This window comes from Staurois parvus, unplaced genomic scaffold, assembly GCF_062004578.1.
Source record: "Staurois parvus isolate SC_StPar_1 unplaced genomic scaffold, SC_StPar_1.0 ptg000264l, whole genome shotgun sequence".
Taxonomy (NCBI): Eukaryota; Metazoa; Chordata; class Amphibia; order Anura; family Ranidae; genus Staurois; species Staurois parvus.
In genome coordinates this window covers 427,934-453,866 of record NW_028318060.1, presented here as the reverse complement: position 1 = coordinate 453,866, position 25,933 = coordinate 427,934, and the positions used below count along the sequence as shown (strand labels likewise).

General features: G+C 39.8%; 1 protein-coding gene across 5 annotated transcripts in view; it reads left to right on the top strand.

The window, feature by feature from the left end:
- KHDRBS2 (KH RNA binding domain containing, signal transduction associated 2) overlaps positions 1-25,933 on the top strand; it is a 457,209-nt gene that overhangs the window by 52,770 nt on the left and 378,506 nt on the right. For all 5 annotated transcript variants that reach the window (XR_016313303.1, XR_016313304.1, XR_016313305.1 and 2 more), the window contains exon 2: positions 24,624-24,751. Coding sequence is in view for 1 of the 5 variants with exons in the window: in XM_089681314.1 (XP_089537440.1) it covers positions 24,624-24,751 (128 nt within the window). In the remaining 4 variants the exon portion in view is untranslated. The remainder of the gene's footprint in view (positions 1-24,623; positions 24,752-25,933) is intronic.

Here is a 25,933-nt window from a genome sequence, read left to right as displayed (position 1 = left end):
GCACTTTCGTAAGCGTGAGATCAGACCCTTTTGGATTCACTTTATCGTTTGTGGCACAGTCCCTTACAATATATACTTACAAACCTTACCCTATGCCTATAATTTAATGACTTGCAGCTATTTTTTTCTAAAGCATATTTATAAGCTAAATAAAAGTTACAAATATTTAGAATAATGAGTGTTTTTATACAGTATAAATAAAATGTGAAAACATTAGTTTATAAAGAAAAAAGAGAGCATTCATAAATTCACGATCAGAAATAAATCTTTTGAATAATGAGTAAGTATTTTGAATAACTACAATATTTTGTATTTCAATGGTTTTTATTAATTTTAAACAGTATAAAACAGAGGCAACAAAACACACCCACGCAGGGGCTATCAATTGCACCAATAAAAAAGGCATAATAGAGCAGACAACGCTCTAATTCCAATAAGGCAAAACGTATGCCCACGCAGGGGCTATCAATGGCACATAGGTTACAATAACATCAGTAAGACTCTGACTATCGCAACTAAAGACAGTTGTCCACTGTCACATCAAAACAAACAGAAAAGGAGAGAAGAAAAGCAGAAAAGAAAGGGAAAAAAAACAAAAAAAAACAAAGAGCAGGGGTCCACGAGCGCCAATACCAAACTCCATTACCTCCCCACACTGGCCGGGGGGAGCGTGGGAAAGGCGTATTGCAACCACGGCTCCCATACTTTCAAAAATTTATGTTGAGAGTCGTTGCATATACTCGACATCTGTTCGTTGAGCATCATAGTAGTCATACGATCCCGCACCCCCTGGAAATGTACAAACGGACTCTTCCAGGCCTGAGCAATTGTCCTAGTAGCCGATAAAAACAAATAGGAAGCCAACCGCTGCTGACGAGCCAAGAGGCCCGGTATGGGGCAATGAAGCAAAGCATACCGAGCATCCCGGCGTATGGAGAGATGGAACAAAGTGAAAAGGAGGCCAAACACACGAGACCAAAAACGAACCAACCTCGGGCATGACCACCAGATATGCAGTACATCGCCACGATGGCCACAACCCCGAAAACATCGATCACTACAGGCAGGGTTAGCCTGGGCCAGACGAGCCGGAACCCAGTACCAACGGAACAATACCTTGTAGGCTGCTTCCAGCGTGGTCGTATTAAATGAACATTTAGCTATGAGGGACCAGGCCCTACTCCAGTCCTCCGGATCCACAGACACTCCCAGGTCGCGTTCCCACTGAACATCATATGAAAGAGAAGTGTGAGACGAGCGTCTGTTCAAAGCTGCGTAAAGAAGGGAGATAAGCCCCGGGGCGCCCGGGTGCTGCTGGCAAAGCCGTTCAAAGGCAGATTTCTGATATGGGAAAGCAGAAGTGGCTCTCAGCGAAAGTAGCCAGTGCCGCAATTGAAGGTACCGAAAAAATTCCGCTGGGGGAACATCCCGAGACTCCCGAAGGACATTCCAGGCGGGAAAGGACCGAAAAATCAAAAAGTGTTGCACCTGTGAGAAACCATGAGCCACCCACCAAGAAAATGCCCTCGGGCAATCTAGACCCGGTGGGAAAAGAGGGTTGTTAACGATTGGAAGCAAGGGCAAAAAGGGTGACATCAGGCCACTGGAGTAACGTACCGAGTCCCAGACTTGTAGGCCATGGAGCAACATCGGACTCAGCGCCATAGGGCGCAGGGCAGGGGGAAGCCATAGGAGTGTTGACAGTGCAATAGGGGCACAATTAGGTAGTTCCAGCAGGACCCAGAGAGGAACATCGGAGGAAGCGTGCAACATAGACAGCGGGGCAATCTGGCTCGCCTGATAATACTTAGCTACATTGGGTACCCCAAGACCACCCTGGAGTCTATGAGCAAAGAGCGTATTTCTAGAGACTCTGGGGTGTTTATCGGCCCAGATAAAACACATAAACTTCGCCTGAAGCAACCGAAGAAAGTGAGGGGGAACCCGCACCGGGAGGGTGCGAAAATAATATAACAATTTCGGCAAGATGGTCATTTTCACTGAATGAACCCGTCCTATCCAAGACAGGTGCGGAAATTGCCAGGAATGCATAAGAGAAGATAAAGAGCTAAGCAAAGGATAATAATTTGCAGCAAAAAGGGAGTCATAGGTGGGGGTCAAGCGAATGCCCAAGTATTCCAGAAAAGAGGAAGCCCACCGGTAAGGGAAGTGGGATTGTAGGCGCGAAACCAAATCTGAAGGCAGAGTAATATTGAGAGCGACGGTTTTATCCAAGTTGATACATAGACCCGAAATCAAGGAGAAGCGCTCAAGAACTCGTTGCAAGTTAGGAAGCGTCGTCAGAGGATTAGTAAGGGTCAAGAGGGCATCGTCCGCAAAGAGGCTCAGCTTAAACTCCTGTCCCGCGTATGGAACCCCCGATATATTGCAATCGGTCCGGAGCACTAAAGCCAGTGGCTCAAGCGCCAGGACAAAGAGCGCTGGGGACAGCGGGCAACCCTGCCTCGTCCTTCGCCCAACAGGAAAGGGATCCGAGAAATACCCAGCGTATTTAACGGAGGCCGAAGGAAAGGAATACAAGGCCTGAATCCAAGAGAGAATAGAATCCCCGAAACCCCAACGAGACAGCACAAACCGCAGATATTCCCAAGATAGAGAATCAAAAGCTTTATATATGTCCAAGGACAGTAGGAATCCTGGGATTTTCCGTTGTTGCAGAAAATGTATAAGATGGACCACCTTACGGACATTATCACCCGCCTGCCTCCCAGGGACGAACCCTACTTGGTCCCGGTGGACCAGGCTACACAAATATTTATTGATGCGAAAACTAAGGATCTTGCCCAATATCTTCAGGTCTTCATTAAGAAGAGAAATGGGCCGGAAGGCTTGCGGTTCCTGGACATCGTCGGTCGTCTTAGGAATCACAGAGATATGTGCCCTAAGTGCGTCCGGAGAGGGCAAAGAGCCCTGTTGTAACTCATTGAAATAGGCCGCTAAAAAGGGCGCCAATAGGGCTGAGAATTTTTTATAATAGAGACCGGAGAAGCCGTCGGGACCTGGGGCCGCGGTGGACCGTAAAGATTTGATCGCTTGGAGCACTTCCGGTACGGTGACACCAGCGTTGAGGGCCGCCTGTGCTGCCTCGGTTAATCCAGGAAGATGGAGGTCTTGAAAGAATGCCTCTGCCTGGGCCACAGGGAAAGGATCTGGGGCAGCATAGAGGCGCGAAAGGAAGTCCGAAAATCGGGAAACAATCTGCTGGGGATTAGAAGTACAGCCACCTGTGGAAAGTCGAAGTCGAATCGGTTTATGGGGTTTCCCCACAGAATTGAGTTTCCTGGCTAGCATGGGACTGGGCTTATTAGCGCAGGAGTAAAATTTATGTCTGGTCCAACGCAGGGCCCGTTCCGCCTCCGAAGAGGCGAGGAGGTCCAATTCTGTCGCCAGAGCGTCCCGAGAGCGTTTATGGGCCACGGATGGAGATGACTTCCAACGCGCATCCGCAGAGGCCAGGAGAGAATGAAGCTCCAAGAGTCGGCGTTCCCGCTCCCGCTTCCAGCTGTATAACATGACCCCGCATCGTGGCCTTATGCGCTTCCCAAAGGGGCACTGCTGAAGAGACCGATCCCGAATTTTCCGCAAAGTATGTTCGTAAAAAGAATTCTATTTGTTGGCAGGTAGCCTGAGTGGTCAGCAAAGAGTCATTGATGCGCCAATGAAAAGGGCGCCGTTCTGACCCAGAAAGGGCAAGGAGGAGTACCAAGGGATCATGATCTGACCAGGGTGAGGAGGGAATAGTTATCCGCCGGACCGAGGGGAGCTGCTGGACCTGTATGAATATATGATCAATTCTACAAAAACTGTCATGAGGATTGGAATAGAACGTAAAGTCGCGTTCAGTTGGATGAAGTTCCCTCCAGACGTCCACTAGCCCCGCCGTCCGTAAAAGAGAGCGCATACGTTCCTCTAGCACCAAGTCATGAGAGGGGGTCGCTCCCCGTGCGTAGCGCCTATCCAATGTGGAATCCAAGGTAACATTCGAATCCCCCATAACAAGAAGAAGACCCTTAGAGTGTCGAGAAATAATGGTGCAAAGATGCGAAAAGAATTTATGCTGGAAACGGTTAGGCGCGTAGTAAGAGACAAAGGTAACCTCCTGGTCCCAGAGGGTGCCTTGCAGAAGCAAATACCTGCCCGTGGGGTCCGCTATATGCCTAGAACAGACAAAGGGGAGATTGCGTTTAAAAGCTATCAGAACACCCCGACGCTTCTCAGGAGCCGAGGCCGTGTAAAAGATGGGATAGTGATGTGAAAGATAACGTGGAGCGGAGGACTGAGAAAACCTGGTCTCCTGTAGACATACCACATCAATTTGTTGCGATTTGAGGTGATGAAAAACTTTAGCCCGTTTCTGAGGCGAATTGAAGCCTTGAACATTTTGTGAATGTATTTTCAAAAGGGGCGAGGCCATGGCGGTATCAACGCAACACGCTCAGCAGAAAAAAGCCCAAAGCAGCCAGCAATCTCCACTCCCAATGGCAATCGGACCATGGCGTCCCGGAACCCTGCAGAAAACAAAAACAAAAAAAAACAGAGAAAAAGAAAAGTACAAAGAAAGAAAAAAGGAAAAAGACACAAAAAGTATACATAACAGTGCAATTGTGTCACACCAATGGTGACGTGCATCCTACACATGAAGGATACAGTTAGGGGTAACTCTACCGCCAGACACATGGCTGCAAATGGAAACATCAAAACAGAAGCCCTCAGAGGGCAAAAAGGTAATAAACATAATATAATGTAGTAAAACTTAATAAAACTAAAAGTCCCAGGAGCAGGGACCTCCGCGATAACCTCCCCATAGAAACCTGGAGAACCATAGGGGCCAATCCCCTTCCACCCAACCAGACCCACCGGGTCAACCTCCCACCCCGGAGCCCGAGGAGCAGTATCAACCCGGAACGCAAACAAACTGGGGGAGCCCCAAGGGCCAAACTCACGGTCCCGTCAGAGAGTTCATCGGTGAGATGATACATGGAAAATCCAGGACGCATCTTCAGCCCGGAGAAGAACAGGAAGGACTTGATCGCGAAGGGGTCTGAGACAGGGCCCTCTTCCTATTGGACGACCGCTCCCAGATGCGGCTCGGAGGAAGCGGCCTCGCCGGGGATCCAGATGAATGAACTGGGCTCCGATCCGCAGCCTCCGGCGAAAGAAGGTGTAAGGATTCCAGGAGAGAGTGAGCCTCCTCTGGTGTAGCCACAGAGTGACTACGGCCCTGGTAGGTGAAGGTGAGGCGGAACGGAAAGCCCCAGGCGTATTTAATACTATGTTTCACCAGGACCGAAGTAAAGGGCTTCAACTGGCGGCGCTTTTGAAGAGTGGTCTGGGAGAGGTCCGCGAAGAGCTGATAGCGATGCCCCTGGAAGCTGAGATCAGGTTTATTTCTGGCCGCCAAGAGGATGGTTTCCTTAGTGCGGTAATAAGTGAACTTGATGATAATGTCTCTCGGGGGCCCATCCGGTCTTCTGGGGCCCAATGCACGATGTATACGATCAAATTCAAGACGGTCAATGGGAATGGCGGACATCAGCTCCTGGAACAGAGCAGTAGCAGTGGAGGTAAGATCCGTAACTGTTTCCGGGATACCCCTTAACCGCAAATTGCCATGGCGGGAACGATTTTCAAAATCCTCAAGCCGTAGCAGCGCGTCCGCCAATTCTTTCTTGAGGTCGCATAAATCCTGCTCGTGATTTTCAAGGACCGTAGCCGCAGCATCCATTTTATCTTCAAGGTCGTTCGTCCGACTGCCCAACTCCTGAATTTCCCGTGAGAGACGGTCGGCCAGCTTGGAGGTAGCGGAGGACAATTCTGATTGTAACATAAACTGGAAGCGGGGCAGGAGCTCAGCATCCCGCAGAGATGGCATGGGAGACTGCTGGGATGGCTCCAATGGCATGGGAGACTGCTGGGACGGGTCCTCCACACTGCCATGATCCGACCCACCTGCAGATGGTGATGGCATGGGACCCAAAATTGCGGCTGGGGCTCCATTTAAGGTCTCCGGCGGGAGCCGCGAATCCGCGGCCGGGGTCCTGGAAGTGTTCGGCGGCCGGCCCAAAATCGAGGCCCCGGCTTCAGCCGCGATCTCCGGCGGGTAGGCCGCAAACTTCCGAACGGCCCCCCGGGAGCTGGAGGCACGGGCGGCCGGCGTTTTTTTGCCCATCAGGGCACCAGGGAGACAGGGGGCCAGTGAGTAAACAGGGGGACCCCCCCTGGAGGGGAAGATCGGCCGATGTGTCCGGCGGCCAAAGCACAGATTTAGAAGGCAGCCATCCTGGCTGCTGCTCACGAGCGCCCCCCGAATAACTACAATATTTTGATAGGTGGATCCACTGGCAATTCTCAGGAAGCATTTTATAGAAAGTTGGTTGGAGTCAGGAACCATTTAACTCGTTAAGACAAAATATAAATTAATAGTAGTTTACCAGTTGGGCATTTCCTGTTAGAAAATGGCAAGTAAAGTCTCTTTACTTTTACATTATCAAGAAATCTAAATGTTTGCTACCAAAGCTACAGACTGAAAAAAACAAAAAACATTCCTTTGCTTGGTCACAGAGTATTAGAAAAAATCATAAAAAATAATGAAATAGCATTATTAAAAACTGTCAATACTACTTAAACGTACTTAAACTATATAAAGCAATACTAAAAACGTAAAGGTTTTTTCTTTGTGTATAATTGTAAAACAGCTAAAAATTCAAAGTAACATTGTTATTGGGCTTATCTGAAATATATACAAATATAATTTGTTTATGCAACTTTTGGGACACAAATAAAGCAAATAAATATATATATAATAATCCCAAATAAATGGAAAATAGATTGATAGAAGACTCTCATTTATGTTGCTTATCATGAGATTATACCATGTCACAAACATAAAAATAAAGAATCTCTAATAATCCAAAACTGGGCAGATTTCCTAGGCATACAGATGGATCCAAATATGTAGACAACACTGCAGACCAGCACAGCCAAATGTTCGTAAAACACTGAATTCCTCAAACACATTTTGAAAACATTTTACCATACATATGAAGCAGCAGCAGAAATAAATGTGTGGTTTCCAGATGCAAACCCAGGCTGCCAAGCCTCCAAACCATATGTTCTTGTTTCACAGCTTCCTATAGACTTGTTCCATGGTACAGTGTCTAGTGGTAAAATGTCACAATCACTATCCGAATTGCTAAGCTAAACACTACAGCAGATTAAACAGCTGAAAATGTGCTCCAGGGAAAGCCAACAGAAAACATTACAAGACATCAAGATAAACTAGTCAGGTTCACAAACATATCAACCAATGTGAATAGGAGTCAGGGGATATCTAGCTCTAAATTCCAGCTGATGAAGAAAAAGCAAGTTTAATGTTGGGGAGGGAAAGGTCAGTCGTAAAAACAGTGGTAATAGACAATGTGAATTTCTACTGTACAAAGAAAAAAGTAATTTTTAAACAAGATGGGGTTAAAACAGTAAAAGTAAAAAAGTTATTTCTTATGGTAGTGTCTGTTGTGGATTAATATATGTAGTTCTTTTTTTAACATCAAATGTAGATGGTAAATCACAAGGGCTATAAGAAAACAAAAACATATTTAGTAGTGGTGAACATAGACTACAGAGTATTCATATGCAAAAACATTGAATTTATAGTCTGATCCATGTCACCTTAATTTTTATTCACAACAATTTGTGGCAGCTGAACTAGTTTTACGCACAGTACTTATTTCATCAGAAGCTGCAAACAAATGAAATGATATTCATAGAATTTCAACAGTCAAAAAATATAGCTATGAAGCTTTTTAAACCTTTAATGAAGTAATGGTTGAGTCTGAGAAAAACCAAAACGTGACTACTTCATGATGGTAATTTGGAGGATCATGTAGGGTTAATAAGGATATTTTCTTATACAGATTTTTTATCAAAGTCTAAAGGAGTTATTTTCTGTAAAAAATTTTTTCAGAAATCTAATCTGATTTGGTAATGTGTGGCTAGCTTGACTTGTAAACCCTTCTAGAATTGGACAATGTTTTATGGACAACAGTCATTTCTGTCACTTTCTGGCTTCTAATAATATTAAGTATCCTTGCAAGGAAACTCTCTCAGCTGTGGACTTCTGGTTCCCCAAGGAGTATCTCACTTGCTCTGATGCTGAACAGTGTCATTAGAGTAATTCCCCATTTATTCCTTAGAGAATCAAGAAGTGGTTTTATTTCAGCATTGTTTGATATAATGCCAAACAGAGTTGCAATAGTGTACTGAAGCACTCCCAAGATTCCAGGATGATTTTACCCAAAGCTTTGATACCATAGCAGCTCAAAATGAACAAATACAAAAAAACATTTACTTAAGAACATCCAAAGTGTTGGAACTTTTATGTCACTTGTACTTTATATGGGACTATGTAGCACCTTATACTTGAAATTTCGATTATTTGAGTTGTTTTATGGTTTATGCAATATGGTGAAAAGGGTTAGGATTGGGTAAGTGCAGCTCTTATTTAATATACCGTATCCAACTATTATGCTGCATGCTTACAATTATGCAAAATCAGTGCACCATGTTATAATAAATTCCAACATGCCTAATATACACTCACTGGCCATTTTACTAGGTACACCTGTTCAATTGCTTGGTAACACAAATTGCTAATCAGCCAATCACATGGCATCACCTCAATGCATTTAGGCATCTAGACTTGGTGAGGAGGACTTGAAATTCAAACTGAGCATCAGAATATGAAGAAAGGTGATTTAAGTGACTTTGACCGTGGCATGGTTGTTGGTGAGTATTTAAAAAACTGCTCACCTACTGGGATTTTCAAGGACAGCCATCTCTAGGGTTTACAGAGACTGGTACGAAAAAGAAAAAACATCCAGTGAGCGGCAGTTGTATGGACAAAAATGCCATGTTGATGTCAGAAGTCAGAGGAGAATGGGCAGACTGGTTGCTGCGACAATCAGACGGTAGGGTCAGAATTTGGTGTAAACAACATGAAAGCATGAATCCATTCTGCCTTGTATCAACGGTTCAGGTTGGTGGTGGTGGTGTAATGGTGTTGGGGATATTTTCTTGGTACTAGCAAGGTGTACATAATAAAGTGGAAAATGAGTGTATGGTCTTGGTAAACTGGCCCCTTGAAGCTTGTCCTTTCAGCTTATTTGCAGAATGTCCTGGGAACCTCAAAATCTAAGCACCTTATTATGCAAATTTTAGCTAAAGCATCCATAGTCAAGCTCTGTCCTACTCATAAAGTGAAAAAACCCTTGCTCAATCTCCTCAATACTGTGACCAAATAACGCCTTTCGCTGCTGCTCGCAAACTTATGTGTTTGCACACACCACCAACTATATATATATATATATATATATATATATATATATATACTGTATACAACCTAACTGCAGTGCTGCAACAAAGTGCTGTACAACAAAAGAACAACATAGAAATATATTTATCATCTTTGGAAACAAAATATTAGTCAAGGAAAGACAGGAGAATACAGAGGATACATGGTGATGTAAGATTCCAGCAAAGGGCAGCAGCGAACAACCTGGCATCCCTCTGCCCCATAAAAGGAAAGACACATTTTGACCTATTGTAGTTATAGGACAGGTAATAAGATGAGAGTCTAATGTGCTTGGTGGTGGATCACACGGGGAGCCACGTTTATCACAATTAGGGGAATGTACAGCACAAAAGACCAACACAAGATAACTTTTTTTTACAGTATTTATTCATAGGTATGTTATATGTACATGGTGGTATTGTATAGGAAGGTTGTACACATTATAATAATTTTCCAGCACGCATATTGATTTTGTGCTACTGTTCCCATTGTGTAGGAAGGTAAATCATCATGTTTAGTGGTTAAGAGGGACACATGGTGGTAAGAGGGGCAAGACAAAGCTCAAGCATTGATTAACCACCTCAATAATCTTAACCATCTTAATACCAGTATGTTACACCCCCTTCTTTTATAGTCCATTTTTCAGTTTTCAGTGATGGGATAGTTTGACTTAAATTGCTTGGTCATATAACACTATAATCAATTGAATTGTTATTTTTTTTAAAGATAGAGCTTTCTTTTGGTGTTATTTAAGCATCACTTTTTATTTACTGTATAAAGGAAAAATAAAATTGAATAAAATATACTTATCTTGCATTCTGTTATAAAACATATCAAATAAAAATGCCAGGAAATTACAAACACATCTAAAATTACTAAATTTTTGGAAAGTAGACACCCATAAGGGTTCCTTTTTTGCCACATTTTTTGGAAATGAAGAAACTTCCCTGAAGGATGAAATTGCATTGTATGCAATGGCTAGATATAATAGATAAACCCAGAAAACGTGTCCCCCTCTCCTCCCCAAAACAAAAATCCCACAATCATTGGTGGTCAATGATCCAAACCCCATCCCAAAACAATCCACCAATCATTGATGATCAAAAGCATTTTAAAAACCCTCCCCCCTCATTTTAGTCAGTGGAACTTTAACGCCCCCCAGCACAATCCTACAACATTGGTGGTCAATGGCACTTGAACCCAGCCCCACCCCCTCAATTTGAATTGCAGTCTTTATTTTCCCTCAGAATTGATTCATTAATAAAACTCTCCTTATTTCCCCTCCAGTATTCAACCCCCTCAGTATCAGCATGATTCTTCATTTACAAAACATTTTGGCAAACAAATGAGAACATCTTGGGGTGTCTACTTTCTAAAAAGGGTAATTTGGGGAGTTTATGTACTATTCTGGCATTTTTATTTTTAACAAAAAGTAAAAGAAACTGTTTTTTCCCAATTTTTTTTAATCAAAAAGTTCAAAGCTTTACCCCCATATTAAATAATAAAAAAATCATAATAGTTTTTAAATAAAAACAAAAGAAAGTTCTATCTATCTTGAAAATGATAAAACATTCATTTGGGCATAGTTTTGCATGACCAAGTAATTGTCAGTTAATGTATTACGGTGGCAAAAATTGAAATATGACCTGGACAACAGGAAGGAGGTATAACAGGAGGTATAACATGCCAGTCCTCAAGTGGTCAATGTATAACTTAATAAAGTGGAATAAACCTGCCAGAGACAAAGTACAGATTGTCACTGATTAAAATCTGTGGAATAGAGATGCAAACAACTTCTGTCCTTTGTAGATAAAGTGAAACTGTCTTTAGTTGATTGTATGTAACAAGTATCACTGCAGAAAGGGGAATAAACAGTCTTGACAGGATCAACTAAATGGCATTAAATGTAAGCAGGTACATGTTGTTGTCATGTTTTTTATTTAAATACTTACAGGTTAACCTATCAATGTTTTATATTTGTAATGTTTCCATTACCTAATTAGACTGCAAGTGCTTAAAAAGTGACCAGTAACCAGTTTTCTAGTTGATTTTCTATTTATATGCTTTATTTTTGTAAGCACAAACCTGTGTAAGTAAACCTTAGTAGCCTTATCTAATGAAAAGTATGATAATTATTTAAATGTATTTGTGCCCAGACATTGAAGATTTACATATACTTAACAAGCAGTAAAAGATCTTTTCAACAAGCCATCCCTGACCTCAAGAGCTGCCTGTACTGTGAAATTATTCATTGTTTCATTTGTTCATTTACTATCCTAATCTGCATGCTATTTCTTGGTCATTATCTTTAAAATTATTGAAGCCAGAGAAAGGCAACACATATTTTCAGAGGTAAACAAAGTGCAGCCCTTGTATTTAAGGTTTCATTTAATTTGTATGCAAAGAAAAATATTTTTTTTTTAGTTTTGGATAGAATGTAGAACAGTTAGGAAATCTGTCTGTTTCTTAATGATCTTTGTGTCCCTACTGGGGAGATCATGCTCACTATTCTCGCCCACAATCCTGGTGAAATGTTTGAATTTGCCACAGGAATGAGAAGTTAGGGGAAATATACTTATTGAGAGCATATTAGGTTGATGAAATGCTGTGTCATGGCACAACAGGAAATGACCTCATGAAGTGTCAGATCTTGTAGTCAGAAGGTGACAATAAAGGTACCATCTCATTGAGCAGTACCCAAGCACTTCTAATGTATTATAACAAAATGCATATACCCCAGTGCAAGGCAATGCACCTTTTAATGTGAGTAGGCATAGTGGAAATATTTTTTTGAATAATAAAAGATTTAAAGTCTTTACACTATGCCGATCTAACTCTATCTTTTCCTCTATGCCGCATGAGTTCATATATCAATAAGCGGAGAAAAATAGCTGGCCCTAAAGAGGAGTGGATAGTGTAAACCCCTGCATATTAAGCAGTTTATGACTAAGCTGTGGCAGGTAGTCATATAAATCTAGTGAGTTTTCTGTGTAGGTGGTGGAGAATCACTGAGGCACTAAGGGCACAACGTTTACAATCTGTTTGAAGAAAGCACTTTATTGCATAGACACTTTTTAAAGAGCATTAAGCTTGGAAATTGTTGTAGGACACATTATTTATTCACATTGTTGCATAATATTGCACTTTTGAATATAATTTTTTTATTCTTTATATATATGTTAATGCACAAAAATCAATAGCGCTGTATAGAGTTTTGTAGATATACAGTATATACTTGTGTTTACAGCTGCTTTGCCTAAATTTTGGTTTGGTGGAATATCCAAGCTCTGGTGTGTGTTAATAGAATCCCGGTGAAATGGAGTTTGCCACATGAATGAGATGTTAGGGGAAATGTTCCATTGGGGCTACTTGTTTTGAAGACAAATGTCTAAGAGGGGAAATCTCCTCTTACTTCCTTTCTCCTTCTGGGACAGGAAGTGAGAGAAATCTCCCCTACAAGGACCTGATAAAGTCAGAACATTACTTACTGTATCCAAAACAAGGAAAACCTTTTGTCTTACAGATATTTTAAAAGTTAAATTATTATCTATTACATTAATAGTTGAATTATTAAGTAAATATCTGTGATATATTTCTGGCAGTCTGCTCAGCCACCTCCAGCTTTCCCAAATACAAGAATTCTTTCTGTTAAGCAAAATCAGCAGCATTCTGCTGATTTGCATTGAAAATGTTTGATAGAGATGATCTTGGGGTAGTAAGTAATTCTGCTTGTCATTTTATTTTCTCTACACAATATTAAAATATTAATAATATTTAATATACCATTATAATATAATAGTATAACATTAATTAAACAGTAATTAAATTAAACAGTAATTAAATAATTTGGGGGTCTGGCTACAAATGTAAATTAAATTAAATTTTTGCTAAATAAATATCTTTCCTTCAATGCTCTTAGAAAATATTAGCTGTACAAGCTTAATTGTAGTAATATGTTTCTGCTGACATTATTTTCTTTAATGTACATTTTCAAATTAAAACCAATAACATATTTATTTAATTATGTGGAAGTTGGGGTTAGAGACAAAAATATATTAAAAAATGAATTTGTTGAAAGAAGATTTTCAATTAAAGTTTTTACATTCTCATTATGCAATATAATAACTGTAATTATTTAAATGGAACATATAGCAAGTTCTTTAAACCCCATACATGTAGGGTCTTTGTTTGTAAAAACCCATGCACATGGGGCTTACAGAGACATTTTAGAAGCCTGGCATAATTCCCCTGTGTTTTCCCATGCCCAGGAAGCCAAACATGCTGTATATAGCCTGTCATACAAGTGAATGGCTGTACTTGGCTAAGCTCTTACATAGTTACATAGTTAGTCTGGCTGAAAAAAAACAAAAGTCCATCCAGTTCAATCATTAAAAAAAGAAAAAAAAAGTTATAATCCTATACCCACAGTTGATCCAGAAGAAGGCAAAAAAAACCCCAGCAAAGCACTATCCAATTTGCTTCTGCAGGGAAAAAAATTCCTTCCTGATCCTTCGAGAGGCAATCGATATTCCTTGGATTAACCTTACCTATAAATATTAGTATCCAGTTATATTCTGTGTATCCAAGAAAGAATCAAGGTCTTTTTTAAATCAATCCACTGAGCTGGCCAGAACCAACTCTTGAGGGAGTCTATTCCACATTTTCACAGCTCTTACTGTGAAAAAACCTTTCCGTGTTTGGAGATTAAATTTCTTTTCCTACAGACATAAAGAGCGCCCCCTTGTCCTCTGTGATGACCTCAGGGTGAATAACTCTGCACCAAGTTCACTATATGAACCACTGATGTATTTATACATGTTGATCATATCCCCCCTTAATCTCCTCTTCTTAAGAGAGAATAAATTCAGTTCCTCTAATCTTTCCTCATAGCTGATCTCCTCCATGCCTCTTATCAGCTTGGTTGCCCTCCTCTGTACTTTCTCAGTTCCCCAATGTTTTTTTTGTGAATTGGTGCCCAAAATTGAACTGCATATTCCAGTAAACACTTATGCTTTTATTCATTGGTACATGCATGTCCAAGGTATTTTCCAAATGTGAAATGTTTATGTTCAGGAAATACAATGGATGCGCATGTGTGGGTGAACGCTGATGTAAGCAAACATTGTTGATTACAAGAAAATGGCCGAGTAAAGTTATTCACATGTATGGCAGACTGAACATACCAGGAAAATACACTAAGATAAAATGAACACTAAAGTTTTTTTTCACCTGGATGGCTGTAACTATTCCTTTGTTTGCAACTGTGGCTCCCCTCATGAATCATTGTGAGGGATACAGCTTTTCTGCTCTTTATGAGACTTAACCCTGTGGGATTTATTACTTTTATTTGGAAGGAAAAATGCCCAAAAGTCTTCCACAGAAGATTCTAGGAGCAGACACTTGAATTGGAATTACTCTTATGGGTACCCTCACAATATGCTGACCAGTGCAAACACAATGGTCTTACACAGCTGGGCCCATGGATCCATATACAATGTAAAAATCATTTTTAACAAACCACAATTGATTAGTATGCATTTTTTGTGATTTAAAGAAGCTGTAAACCCAAACTGAATAATATTTAGTTTGCTAAAGAATTGTGTGTTGTGTATACTAGCTATTTTAGAAATATTAAGGACCCTTTTGCAGTCATCAGACACGTAGGTCAGTGTACCATAGGAACATTTCCACAGCTATCAGCTATTGGCTTTGTGTATGTATATATATATATATATATATATATATATATATATATATATATATATATATAGTATATAACATGGCTCTTTTCTCAGAGAATAGGTGCAGGAACTCTCCACCTTTTAAGTCACCCCTTGTCTCCGCCCCACCCACCTCCAAGCACCATCCCTTGGTTCCACCCCCCCCCACTTTCAAAGAATACGGAACCAAATATAATTTTGTGGTGCTAAGTAATTTGTATGTAATGTGTAAGTGATAACAAGAAAAGCAGTTAAAAACAGTAGATCCCCTGCAGCCAGAAACAATTGATTCCCCATACAACTATAGACCCCCCCCCCGCAATAATGGACCCCCCACAACAAAATATTACCCCAGCAACCATAGACCTACAACAGCAACAACAGATCTCCCAGCAGCCAGAATCAGTAGGCCCTCCAGCAGCCACCAACAATAGACTCCTCCCTACACAGTAGATCCCTCCCAGCAACAACTGACCCCTCAGCAACAATAGACCCCCAAGCAAAAATAGATTCCCACTGGTGACAATAGATTCCTCAGCAGTCAACTTCAATAGACCCTGCAGCACACCGCAGCACACATTGCCATTACATACATTCAGTGCTGGAGGTGCCAGAACTGTGTTCCCCCCGCGTTCCCGCTGAGAAAAGAAAGCCCTATATACAGATATATACTATATATATATATATATATATATGCAGTATATAGGATTTATACAACAGTATTTTACAATATAAAGGGAGACAAGAGGGAGATAGGAGGGCTCTGTTCGTGAAGCTTACAGTTATATATATATATAATATATATATATATATATATCCGCCACTGGTGTATAGGTTGATTTTTCAGAAGGGAGGAGGTTAAATACTTTCATAAGGGATTCAAAAATTTTTATGTCGTTTTTAACACAAATATCTTGTATTGTTTCAATTCAAGATATCTATGCTAGGGATTACGACTTCTAAAGCTGTTGTAGGTATAGGAAGAGGACTTATTCGAAGAGGATCTATAGACATGGAGCTTAAGGATTTCCAGGCTTAAATTGAGGCTTGTATAGTTGGTGTTGTTTTACTAGTGGGAATCCTTTGCCATGAGCTCACTAGTAGTATGGCGCTTAAATCTGTAGTAGAGGCTAGAGTTTTTTCAATGTTACCCCATTTTGTATCCTCTTCCATTATAAACCAATGTTTAAGTTGGTCTAATAATGATGCTTTGTGATAGTCCCTAATGTCAACAAATCCCATTCCTCCTATTTTTTTGTGTTTGACTAATATGTTATGTGAGCATCTTGGTCTCATATTTCCTCAAACGTATTTTTTAAGCATAGATTGTAGTTTTGTTAGATATGAAGATTTAATTGGGATTGGAATTGATCTAAATAGATATAAAATCTGTGGAAATATGAACATTTTAAATGCGGCCAGTCTGTCAGACCAGGATAGTTCATGTTTAGCCATTTGATTAAGGTGGGTTTGCATTTTTGGAATGAATTTAGAATAATTGAGAGTTCCTAGGTCAGAGGTTTTGTTTGTCAACAATATTCCAAGATAAGGAATGGCTTCATTTTTCCAGATGCAGGGAAATTTGTTTTCGAGGTGCATTTTTAGAATGTGATCTACACCCAGATTTAGGACATTAGATTTGGATGCATTTATTTTATAATATGAAATATTACTATATGTATGAGAGTTTGTTGAGAGTTTGTTGAATTGCTGCTAAAGAAGTAGAGGGGTTAGTTAGCATTAAAATTATGTAATCTGCAAAGAGCGTTATTTTGTGGTGTTTTTTACCTATATAAGCCATGTACTGTATATCTGGATTGTTTCTTATAGTTTCAGCAATAGGTTCAATTGATAGGTTAAAAATTTGGCGACAATGGGCATCCTTGTCTGATACGATTCGTAATTAAGAATGGTTTGGATAGCATGTTAGATACATAGACTTGGGCGGAAGGATTTGAGTAAAGTGCTGAAATTAATAATTGTTCCTGAAAATACAAATTTATGCAGTACTTGGAACATGTACAGTATGTCCAGTGTATCCTATCAAAAGCCTTTTCGGCGTCCAGAGCAAGTAATAAAGAGGGAATTTTATGTGAGTCTGCATAATGAATTAAGTTGATTAGTCTCCGGGTTGCACCAGATGTTTGTCTACCTTTAGTAAAGCCTAACTGGTCAGGCTTGATAAAATCTGGGAGTATATTGGCCAGTCTGCATGCTATAATTTTAACGTAGATCTTAATATCAGTATTTAATAGGCCTGAAATTTTGTGGGTTATCTGGATCTTTACCTGATTTGGGGATTGTTACAATTAATGCTTGTAGCATTTTGGAAGGTAATGAGGCAGAAGAAAATGTGTCAGTGTATAGTTGGCTTAGATGAGGGTATTTTTGAAAATGTTATATTCTTCACTGGAAAATCCATCTGATCCCAGACTTTTGCCATTGGGTAGTTTTTCTATTGTTCTGTTTATTTCATTTATTGCGATAGGGGAGTTTAAGATACTTAGTTGTGATTTCGAAAGAGTGGATAAGCAAATTTCTGATAAAAATGCTTGTATGTTTTCCATAGAAGGTTGGAAAGTAGATTTCTCTTGAATTAGATTATAAAGCAAATCGTAGTAACTAGCAAATTAATTTTATATTTCTTGAGGATTAGTGATTTTAGTTTTATCTTTTGGGTTGATAAGATATGGTATTTTAGTTCTAGTATGCATGGATTTCATTTTATTTGCTATTTATTTCCCTGCTTTTTTTCCATTAGAGTAGTAGTTGAGTTTTAATCTATGCGTACTTCTATAAAATTAGTACATTAGTAAAGAGCGTAATTCGTTCCTTAGTCTGGAGAGTGTATTCGAAGTGGTTTGATTGAGTTTGGCTTTATTTTGCGTTTCTAGTTTGCGAATATCCTGTAGTAAGTCATTAAGCTGTTTATTTCTTTGCTTTTTAGCTTTAGCGCACATTTGTAAAATTATACCACATATATATGCTTTGTGAGCGCACCAAAGGGTGCCAGAGTTTGATACAGATTGCGAATTTATAGGGAAGAACTCCTAAGATGTTTTTCAATTATCAAGTCATTGTTGGGGATTTTTATAATGGATGAATTTATGTGCCAGAGGTTGTGTGGTTTCAATAAGTGGTTAACCCAAATAGTAATTGAAATCAGCGCGTGGTCTGACCACGTTATATTGCTTACGGTTGATGTGATAACACTTTGCAGTAGCCATTTATCTGCCAATATAAGGTCAATTCTCGAATAAGATTGGTGTCTAGCCAAAAAAAGGTGTAATCTCTTTCACCTGTGTGCTGACATCTCCAAACATCATAGACATCTTCATTTATTAGAAAGGGGTATAGGGGTGGAGTAGTATTTTTTTGAGATTTTGTTGAGTCTAGGTTTCTGTCAACTATGAGGTTGAAGTCACCACATAGTATAAGGGAACCAGAACGATTTTTGGAGATTAGTTTGAAGAGCTTGGTAAAGTATCTTTTTTGATGAGTATTAGGTGCATATGAATTTACAATAGTGTAATCTGTATTACCTATAGTACATATAAGAATCAATTTTAATAGAATAGTTATTTGTGAGCCACCAGGAGTTAACTTACTCTATTATTAGTGTTATAATTATTAGTGTCCTGAGCTGAGGAGAGAGGAGAGGAGACGAGGGAGAGGTTCAAGCTGCCAACACAGACTTATCACATTAACTATATTGAATAACAACACCATCTCAAATTCAAAGAAAATAATTGACATTCCCTTCTTCTTTTTTTTTTTTTTTTTCTTTTAATGTTTTATTAATTTTTTATTATTTTATTCACATAGAATTGACATTCCAATTTTTCATTAATTTTTTATTAATATTTGTTATAATCACATATAATTTTTTAATTCATATTTATAAATTAATTTATGTTAATTGTATATTTAAGCACCATAGAAGTAAGTAATGATTGGATTATAGGTGGTATATTAAGAAATTCACACAACCAAAAAAGGTTAATCACAAAAGGTTGATAATATTGGAGCGCGGTACAGTATAAGAATACATATAAGAATCAGGTACCGGCCTTCGGGGTCTGAGATATTTTTATGAAGAACAAAGTTTAGTGTATCTCTAATGGCAGTGAGTACTCCTCTTCTTTTCAGAGACATTGGCAGTATAGACATGTGAAAACTTTTTGCGTGAGCATTTAGGAGGGGCCGAATCCACGAAATGAGTCTCTTGAACACAGAGTATATCACATGTATCTTTAAATGCTTGTTTCCACATGTTTGTACGTTTGGTTGGATGATTCAAGCCATTGACATTAATAGAGATCATTTTTATACCCATTAAATAGATATATTTACTGATATTAATCAGGGCTTAACCAAGTGGCCCCAAAAGCAGTAATACATTTTTATGCACATGTTAGTTAAACCATTTAGACTATCAGGAATTACACAATAGTAGAAACAAAAAGGAAAAAAATAAACAAATACAGATAACTGAACAGATGACAAATCAGTAAAAAATAGGATCTTAGCCAAGTTCCGAATGCAATAAAAATTGCGTAGTACTTTTGGGGCAAAAACAAAACAAGTGATCTTGCCATTGGCAGGCATACTTACAGGTAGGTTGTTTGGTAAGGTTAGTACCCTAAGTGCCTTGCTTAAACATGGGAAATTACATCTAAGTGGGGACCATGAGATAAGATTGCAAATATAAGATCAATGTTTGGCGTTTGTTGAGTGACCAGGTTCCACTCTGGAGATGCTCTGGTGGTGGTAGAATGTTGTGGGTTGCTTTCTGGGAAAATGTCTCACTTTCTAAGACATTGCAGACCTTCCTCTAGGCTGTTGATTGTGATGATTGAGTAATTTCTGATGACGATCAATTAAGTGGGGTGACCCCAACAATAAATAATTTTGTGGTTTCATAGAGCTTTTGTTATTGGGAGGAGATTTTTCCTGAGTTGCATGGTATCTTTAGATAAATATGTGAAAAGCTGTAAAGAGTAAAAATTGTGCAGGAAAATTTTGGGGTTTGCGTGCAATTTCCATGATTTTTTCTTTGACATGAAAAAAATCAATTCTCATTAAGACATCTAGAGGTATTTTATCTGGCAGATAGTAGGGTTTTGGAAGGAGATGTATTCTATCAATGGTCAGATCTGTGTTTGTAGCATCCGGTAGGAGGGCACAAAAGAGCTCTTGGGTATATGCTCTCAATTGGTCAGGTTTTTTCAATTCTGGAATGCCTCTTATTGTAATGTTGTTACTTTGTGATCTATCCTCCAGATCTGTGACTTTATTTTTGAGCCATTTCATTTCTTCATCCCTTTTGTTGTGGGTGTCTACTAGGGTGTTAAAGGACTTGGCTTATTCTCCCATTTTTGTTTCAACATGGTCAACTCTGTTCCCAAGATCATTAATCTCTGATTTGATATTTTGCATAGAGTTAATGATATCTGACTGTATGGATGATCTTTATGAAAGGAGTATCTCCTTCATTAATGTATCAGAAATAGGCTGACTAGTAGTAGGAAATTTGGATCTGAAAAATGACATGCAGAATGTGAAGTATTAGTGTGAGAATCTGTTACAGCATGCTGTGGGTTAATATCTGTCATTCTATATTTAGATTTTGCTGGGCTCTCAATAGCGGAAGTAGAGAAAGCAGAGAAGACAGGATGCAGTAAGATAGAGCTGTTTTTCTGCTTAACAGGTGTCACAGGAGAAGCTGCAGAGACTTGCCTGTGTGCTGCGTGAGAGGAGGAGGATCCTGAGCTGCTGCTGCCATGTTGGGGATTGCTGTGATCCGGCTGAGGGAGAAAAACTTTGTTAATTTCAGGAGTTTCCTCTCAGTTTTCCTCTTCTTGGTCAACTCCCTGAGGGTCTCCGGGCTGTTGCCTCTCCTCTCACTTTTGGAGTGTCGGGTCCACCGCTGCTGTGTGCTGGCACTGTGAGTACAGCAGAGCTGTGTGGATATACAGCCATTCAGCTTCTGCTCCAGCCACGCCCCTCAATAGTTAGTATTTTCAAGTGAAGCCAGCAGATGGAGCTTTGGTCTGTCATATGTTTAACTCTGTTTCCATGTATTCTTTTTTGAAAAGTCTTTACAGTGCTTATGTCAGGAATCAAGGAATGACCAGAAAGGTGTGGACTGACACAGGGAAACGCAGGTTTCAGGAATAGTATAATAATACAGTTTATTATTAGCCATCCAGATATATATATATATAAACGCACAGTGAACAAACCAACCTTCCACTAATCTTAGTAGGTGCAGGAACACAGGCGTAGTCAGGGCTGGAGAGGTGGAACGGTCAGGCCGGCCGTAGGGTTCTGTAATGACCGTTTGGTGGTACCTCTAGTGGTCCCCAGGACAGGATTCCCCAGGGCGCGGAGTCTAAGTCCCAGCCTGCTTATTCACCAGGGCCCCTGATGGTGGGGATGGACTTGGAGCAGACAGGAACCAGGTCACGGCCCCTGAGTACACCTGCTAGTGGTAGAGGGATCCGCCAGAGGTATGTGCAGGTACGGCTGGATCCGTGCAGGATGGATGGATGGCAGAGTAGTTAGCGTGGTCAGACGGGCCAAGTCAGCAATGTGCGGGCAGCAAGGTACCAAAGGATCAGGCAGAGAATAGTCAAGGTCACAAGCCGGGTTCAGTAACTCACGGACAGGGCGGTACAGGGGATCAGGCAGAAGGATGGTCAGGCAAGCCAGGGGTTCAACAGGAGACGGTCAGCAGAGGTCAGAATCAAGCCGGGTCAGCAACGAAGCAGGAACACAGGATACCAGGTACAGAGGCTCATGGGAAAACATACACCAAGGCCCAGAGCACAGGCCTGGTCCTGCCTTAAATACACCTTTCTGCAATCAGCCCCAGGTTTGGCTGATTGTGAGCTTCTGGCTGCTAAGAGCACCCGCTGGCCAGCTCTGGTACTGCAGCCCACACGGCAGGTGAGTCCCACCACCAGTGCTGAGTCCATTGCTGAGAGCACCCGCTGGTCAGCTCTGGTACTGCAGCCCACACGGCAGGTGAGTCCCACCACCAGTGCTGAGTCCATTCCTGACAGCTTAGTAGCTCAAGGTAAAATTGACCCAACCACACCAATAGACAATCAACTGTCATCTGTATGACATTGTCCCTTGTTTCAACATTTTAAGTAGGTTGAATAGAGTGGGTATACTGTTTTGAGAGGTGGGTAGAGTTAAACATATATAAAAGAAATTATAGTCAGTCCTGTAGTCAATAATCCAGTCTTTGTAAGTGTTGGAATGTATGCATGTGTATACACTATACGTTCATGGCTCTTGCAGTCTTTCATACTAAATTACACTGGATTAAAAACAAAGAATACGTTATTTTCAGAAAACATTTTATGACTATAGATTCCAATGTTTACAATAACAGCAATACATGGTATTCTTATCACAAGGTGAGATGACATCAATTTGAGAATTTAACAGTACAAATGTACAGACAGTATACTCTGCAGTTTCTGAGCTGGAAAATGCTAACTATACATTTTACAGTTTTACAACAGGACCTATCAGTTTTAATATGTGCTGGTTATACCATTCTGAGCATGACATCCTATTGTGAACTAGACACAATCAGGGCAGACTGAGAGAAGAGATTGAAAAAACTGCCTGGAAGAGACAGAACTCATTTTGGCTGATTTACTAAAGGAAATGAGAATCTTCATACAATAAATTGCACAAACATTCACTTCATTTACCTCCTTCATCAATTATCCACTTGTGAATATTCCCAACTCCTTTAGTAATTTAGCCTCATTGTTTTATTTTATATATATAAATAATATTAGTTTGCATGTGACTCACTTTGATATATATGATAATACAAACCCTGCATAATAAGGATTACCCAAAATCCTGCAGAATTTCTTTGGTAACTAGCCTTGATGCTTATCTCAAACGTGCCATCACACTAGCTTGCTTTTAGCAGTTTGTACCATGCAGATAGATTTAGGCATTGTATACACATGATAGATGCAGAAACCCACATCCAGCGCAAATGACTTTTGTGCTGAATTTGCCCTGGATGTCTAAAGTTCTCTGGGAGATCAATCCATCAAACAAGACCAGAATCTACACCACTGCTCTACAAGTAAATCTACTATCAGGAAAGCCTTAACTTATTAGAATACAGGGTGGTGATTTTCCTTTCCCCTTTGAATTTTGACAAAATACAAGGAAAAAAGTATCTTAGGCAAACCACAGATTATATAATTTTCTTTCCTTCCACCAGGGGGGGAAGAAAATTTCTCAATTCCCCCATCAACACAACGATATTGTGTTCTGCCAGCAGGGAAGGCTCCCAGCCACTATCACATGCACAAAATTCAACAGGCTGGTTGTACTGAAGTCAGTCACTGGATCAACTTCAGTACAAACAGCCTGCCCATAGATGGATTGGATTTCAGCCAGTGCCTGCTGAACTGGCCAAGATTCTATCCATCTACGGTCAGTTTTAGTGATTGTTTTGAACTTCCATAGTGTGCTTTCTAATTTAAGGGTCAGAGATAGTAGTTTGAATGGAGCCAAATGGTCCTGTACACATGAGAACTTATGGAAGCTTATACCTTAATGCTACTGGTGGTCTTTTAGCAAAATAGCTTTTCAAAAACCCTGTAGGGATCCAGTTTCAAGAGGTGGTTTTCCATTTTCTCATGTATTCTGAGTGACTGGAATCCATATAGGATTTCAAATAATGCTGGTAAACTGACAGTAGAGTATGTGGACTTGGAAGAAAATTTAAACTACATATATTTCAGCTCTTTCAATTTTGGAAAGTGTAACAGAAAAAAAGCGACTTATCAAACATGGTCAGTTTTTTTCAGCACTACATAACAATTGCACATTTCCATCTCACCTTGTTTCTGCCTATCCAACTCTTCTCTAGGCTGCCACAAATATACGTTTTGTTTTTTATTGGTTGATAGTGCCTGGCCTGCATCCCCTTTATAAATACCCTTATAAATATTATTGCATTTTTGGAAATACTAAAGAGAAGTTCCTGTAATCGATTAGTGTTTTGATACAGATATTTTGAAAGCAATATTTTCAAGTTGTTTACACTGGGTGTGTTTTGGGAATGCCTCTCCTGTATAGTAAAGTGGTGAGTTAAAGGTGTTCCCAGGTTATCAAATTATTGACAAATGGGAGTGGGTAGGCTGGAGCACGACAATAATGCCTGCATTATTTTGAGGTATGCATTTTCATTTTCTATTTATTATTTGACTAGCGTAAATCTTTACTATTTAATACACTGTAATTTCATTCAAACCTAAAATATATTAGGTCATTTTCTGAACTTTTTCTCCATCTCTGCAGAGATTATAGCTTTTGGCTAGTATCAATTTTCATAAATTACATTATCAATTAAACATAGCAAAACCAATAGAGATATGAATATGCAGATATGCAGATGTACATGCAGAATTACATTGTTAATTGTTAACTAGATCTGTTGGAGCTGGTGAACATAATGATTTTTTCTCTTTTTTTTTCCACAGAAATAGAAAAGTTTAAGGAGTCTGTGGGGCAGAAGGAAGAGGAGGAAAAGAAATACTTAGACATAATCAGTAACAAAAACATTAAACTGTCAGAACGTGTCTTGATACCAGTTAAACAGTATCCCAAGGTAACGCTTTCTCTATATAAAAAAGGTCAATATGTGTGACTTTTGAATAGTGTTTGTGTGCTTTTGGTTGTGATTTTAAACTAGCCAATCCTGAATGATAATTTTAGTTGATACAGAGAATCACTACATGTAAACAAGCATAATTTAATAGAGTGTTCAAGTTAACAACATTCTATGTAGCCTGTGACACCTCATAGGATTACAACTGCAATATTCCCATTAAGGAACACTTGAACACATTTTGGGGACTAAACTTTCTGCACACATAAACTGGTGCAGAAAACTGTCTGGAGTTGTGTACACCACATTAAAGAATATGTAACATTTCAACATTTCATATTCCTGATATGAGCCTTCTGTACCATATACATGTATGAAACAGTAACCTTTTCTCGCTATATTGCTTTCTTTGTGTGAAATCCCTGGTGTTACTGTCAGTCCCTCTGCTTTCCCTATTAGAATATGACCACACTAGGCATGAGAACACAGAATGATCAGTTTACTAGCTGTGCTGGAACTCCGCATGCTCTCCTCCAATGATCAGACTTGTGCTGACATGCTCCTCTGCACAGTCATTCGCTGGGAAGATCAGTATGCTGCTATTTCTCCTCCCTGAGCTCTTATGTAGCTGAGAATAGAGGGTGAATGATCACTTATACAAAGGGGAACATGTATGTATAGAGTTTTTTATATCTATACATAAATATTATACTTTTCATTTCTATTTTAAACTGAATGTTTTTTTTTACATGGTGAGGGTTTACATATACTTTAAGCAGATAGACCTTTTTTTAACTCTATCTTGGCCACCCCTTCTATTTCTGTTTCAGAATGAAATAAAAACTGGCCTGGGTTTTGCTTCTAATTAACAAAGGAATTGCAGTGGTTTTCAGTATACAAAATTGCTGCAGATCCCCCCAAGGTCAGGCCTATCATATGGGATGTAAATTGGCAGCAGACTGCTCAAATCCTTGTCTTTGCTCATGTGAGAAGAGCCTGCACAGCCCCCCTCCTCGATTCCACTCTCAACTGAGCTGGGGGTGGGGGGGCTAGTGGGCAAAAGAACCTAGATTAGGCAACTCTAGCTACTGTTCTGTGCTGTGTCTGTCACATTCATAGCATGTAGCATGGAGCAAGTCAGTTCTAATTAACAGAGGGGCTTGCACCCCTTTTGTTAATTAG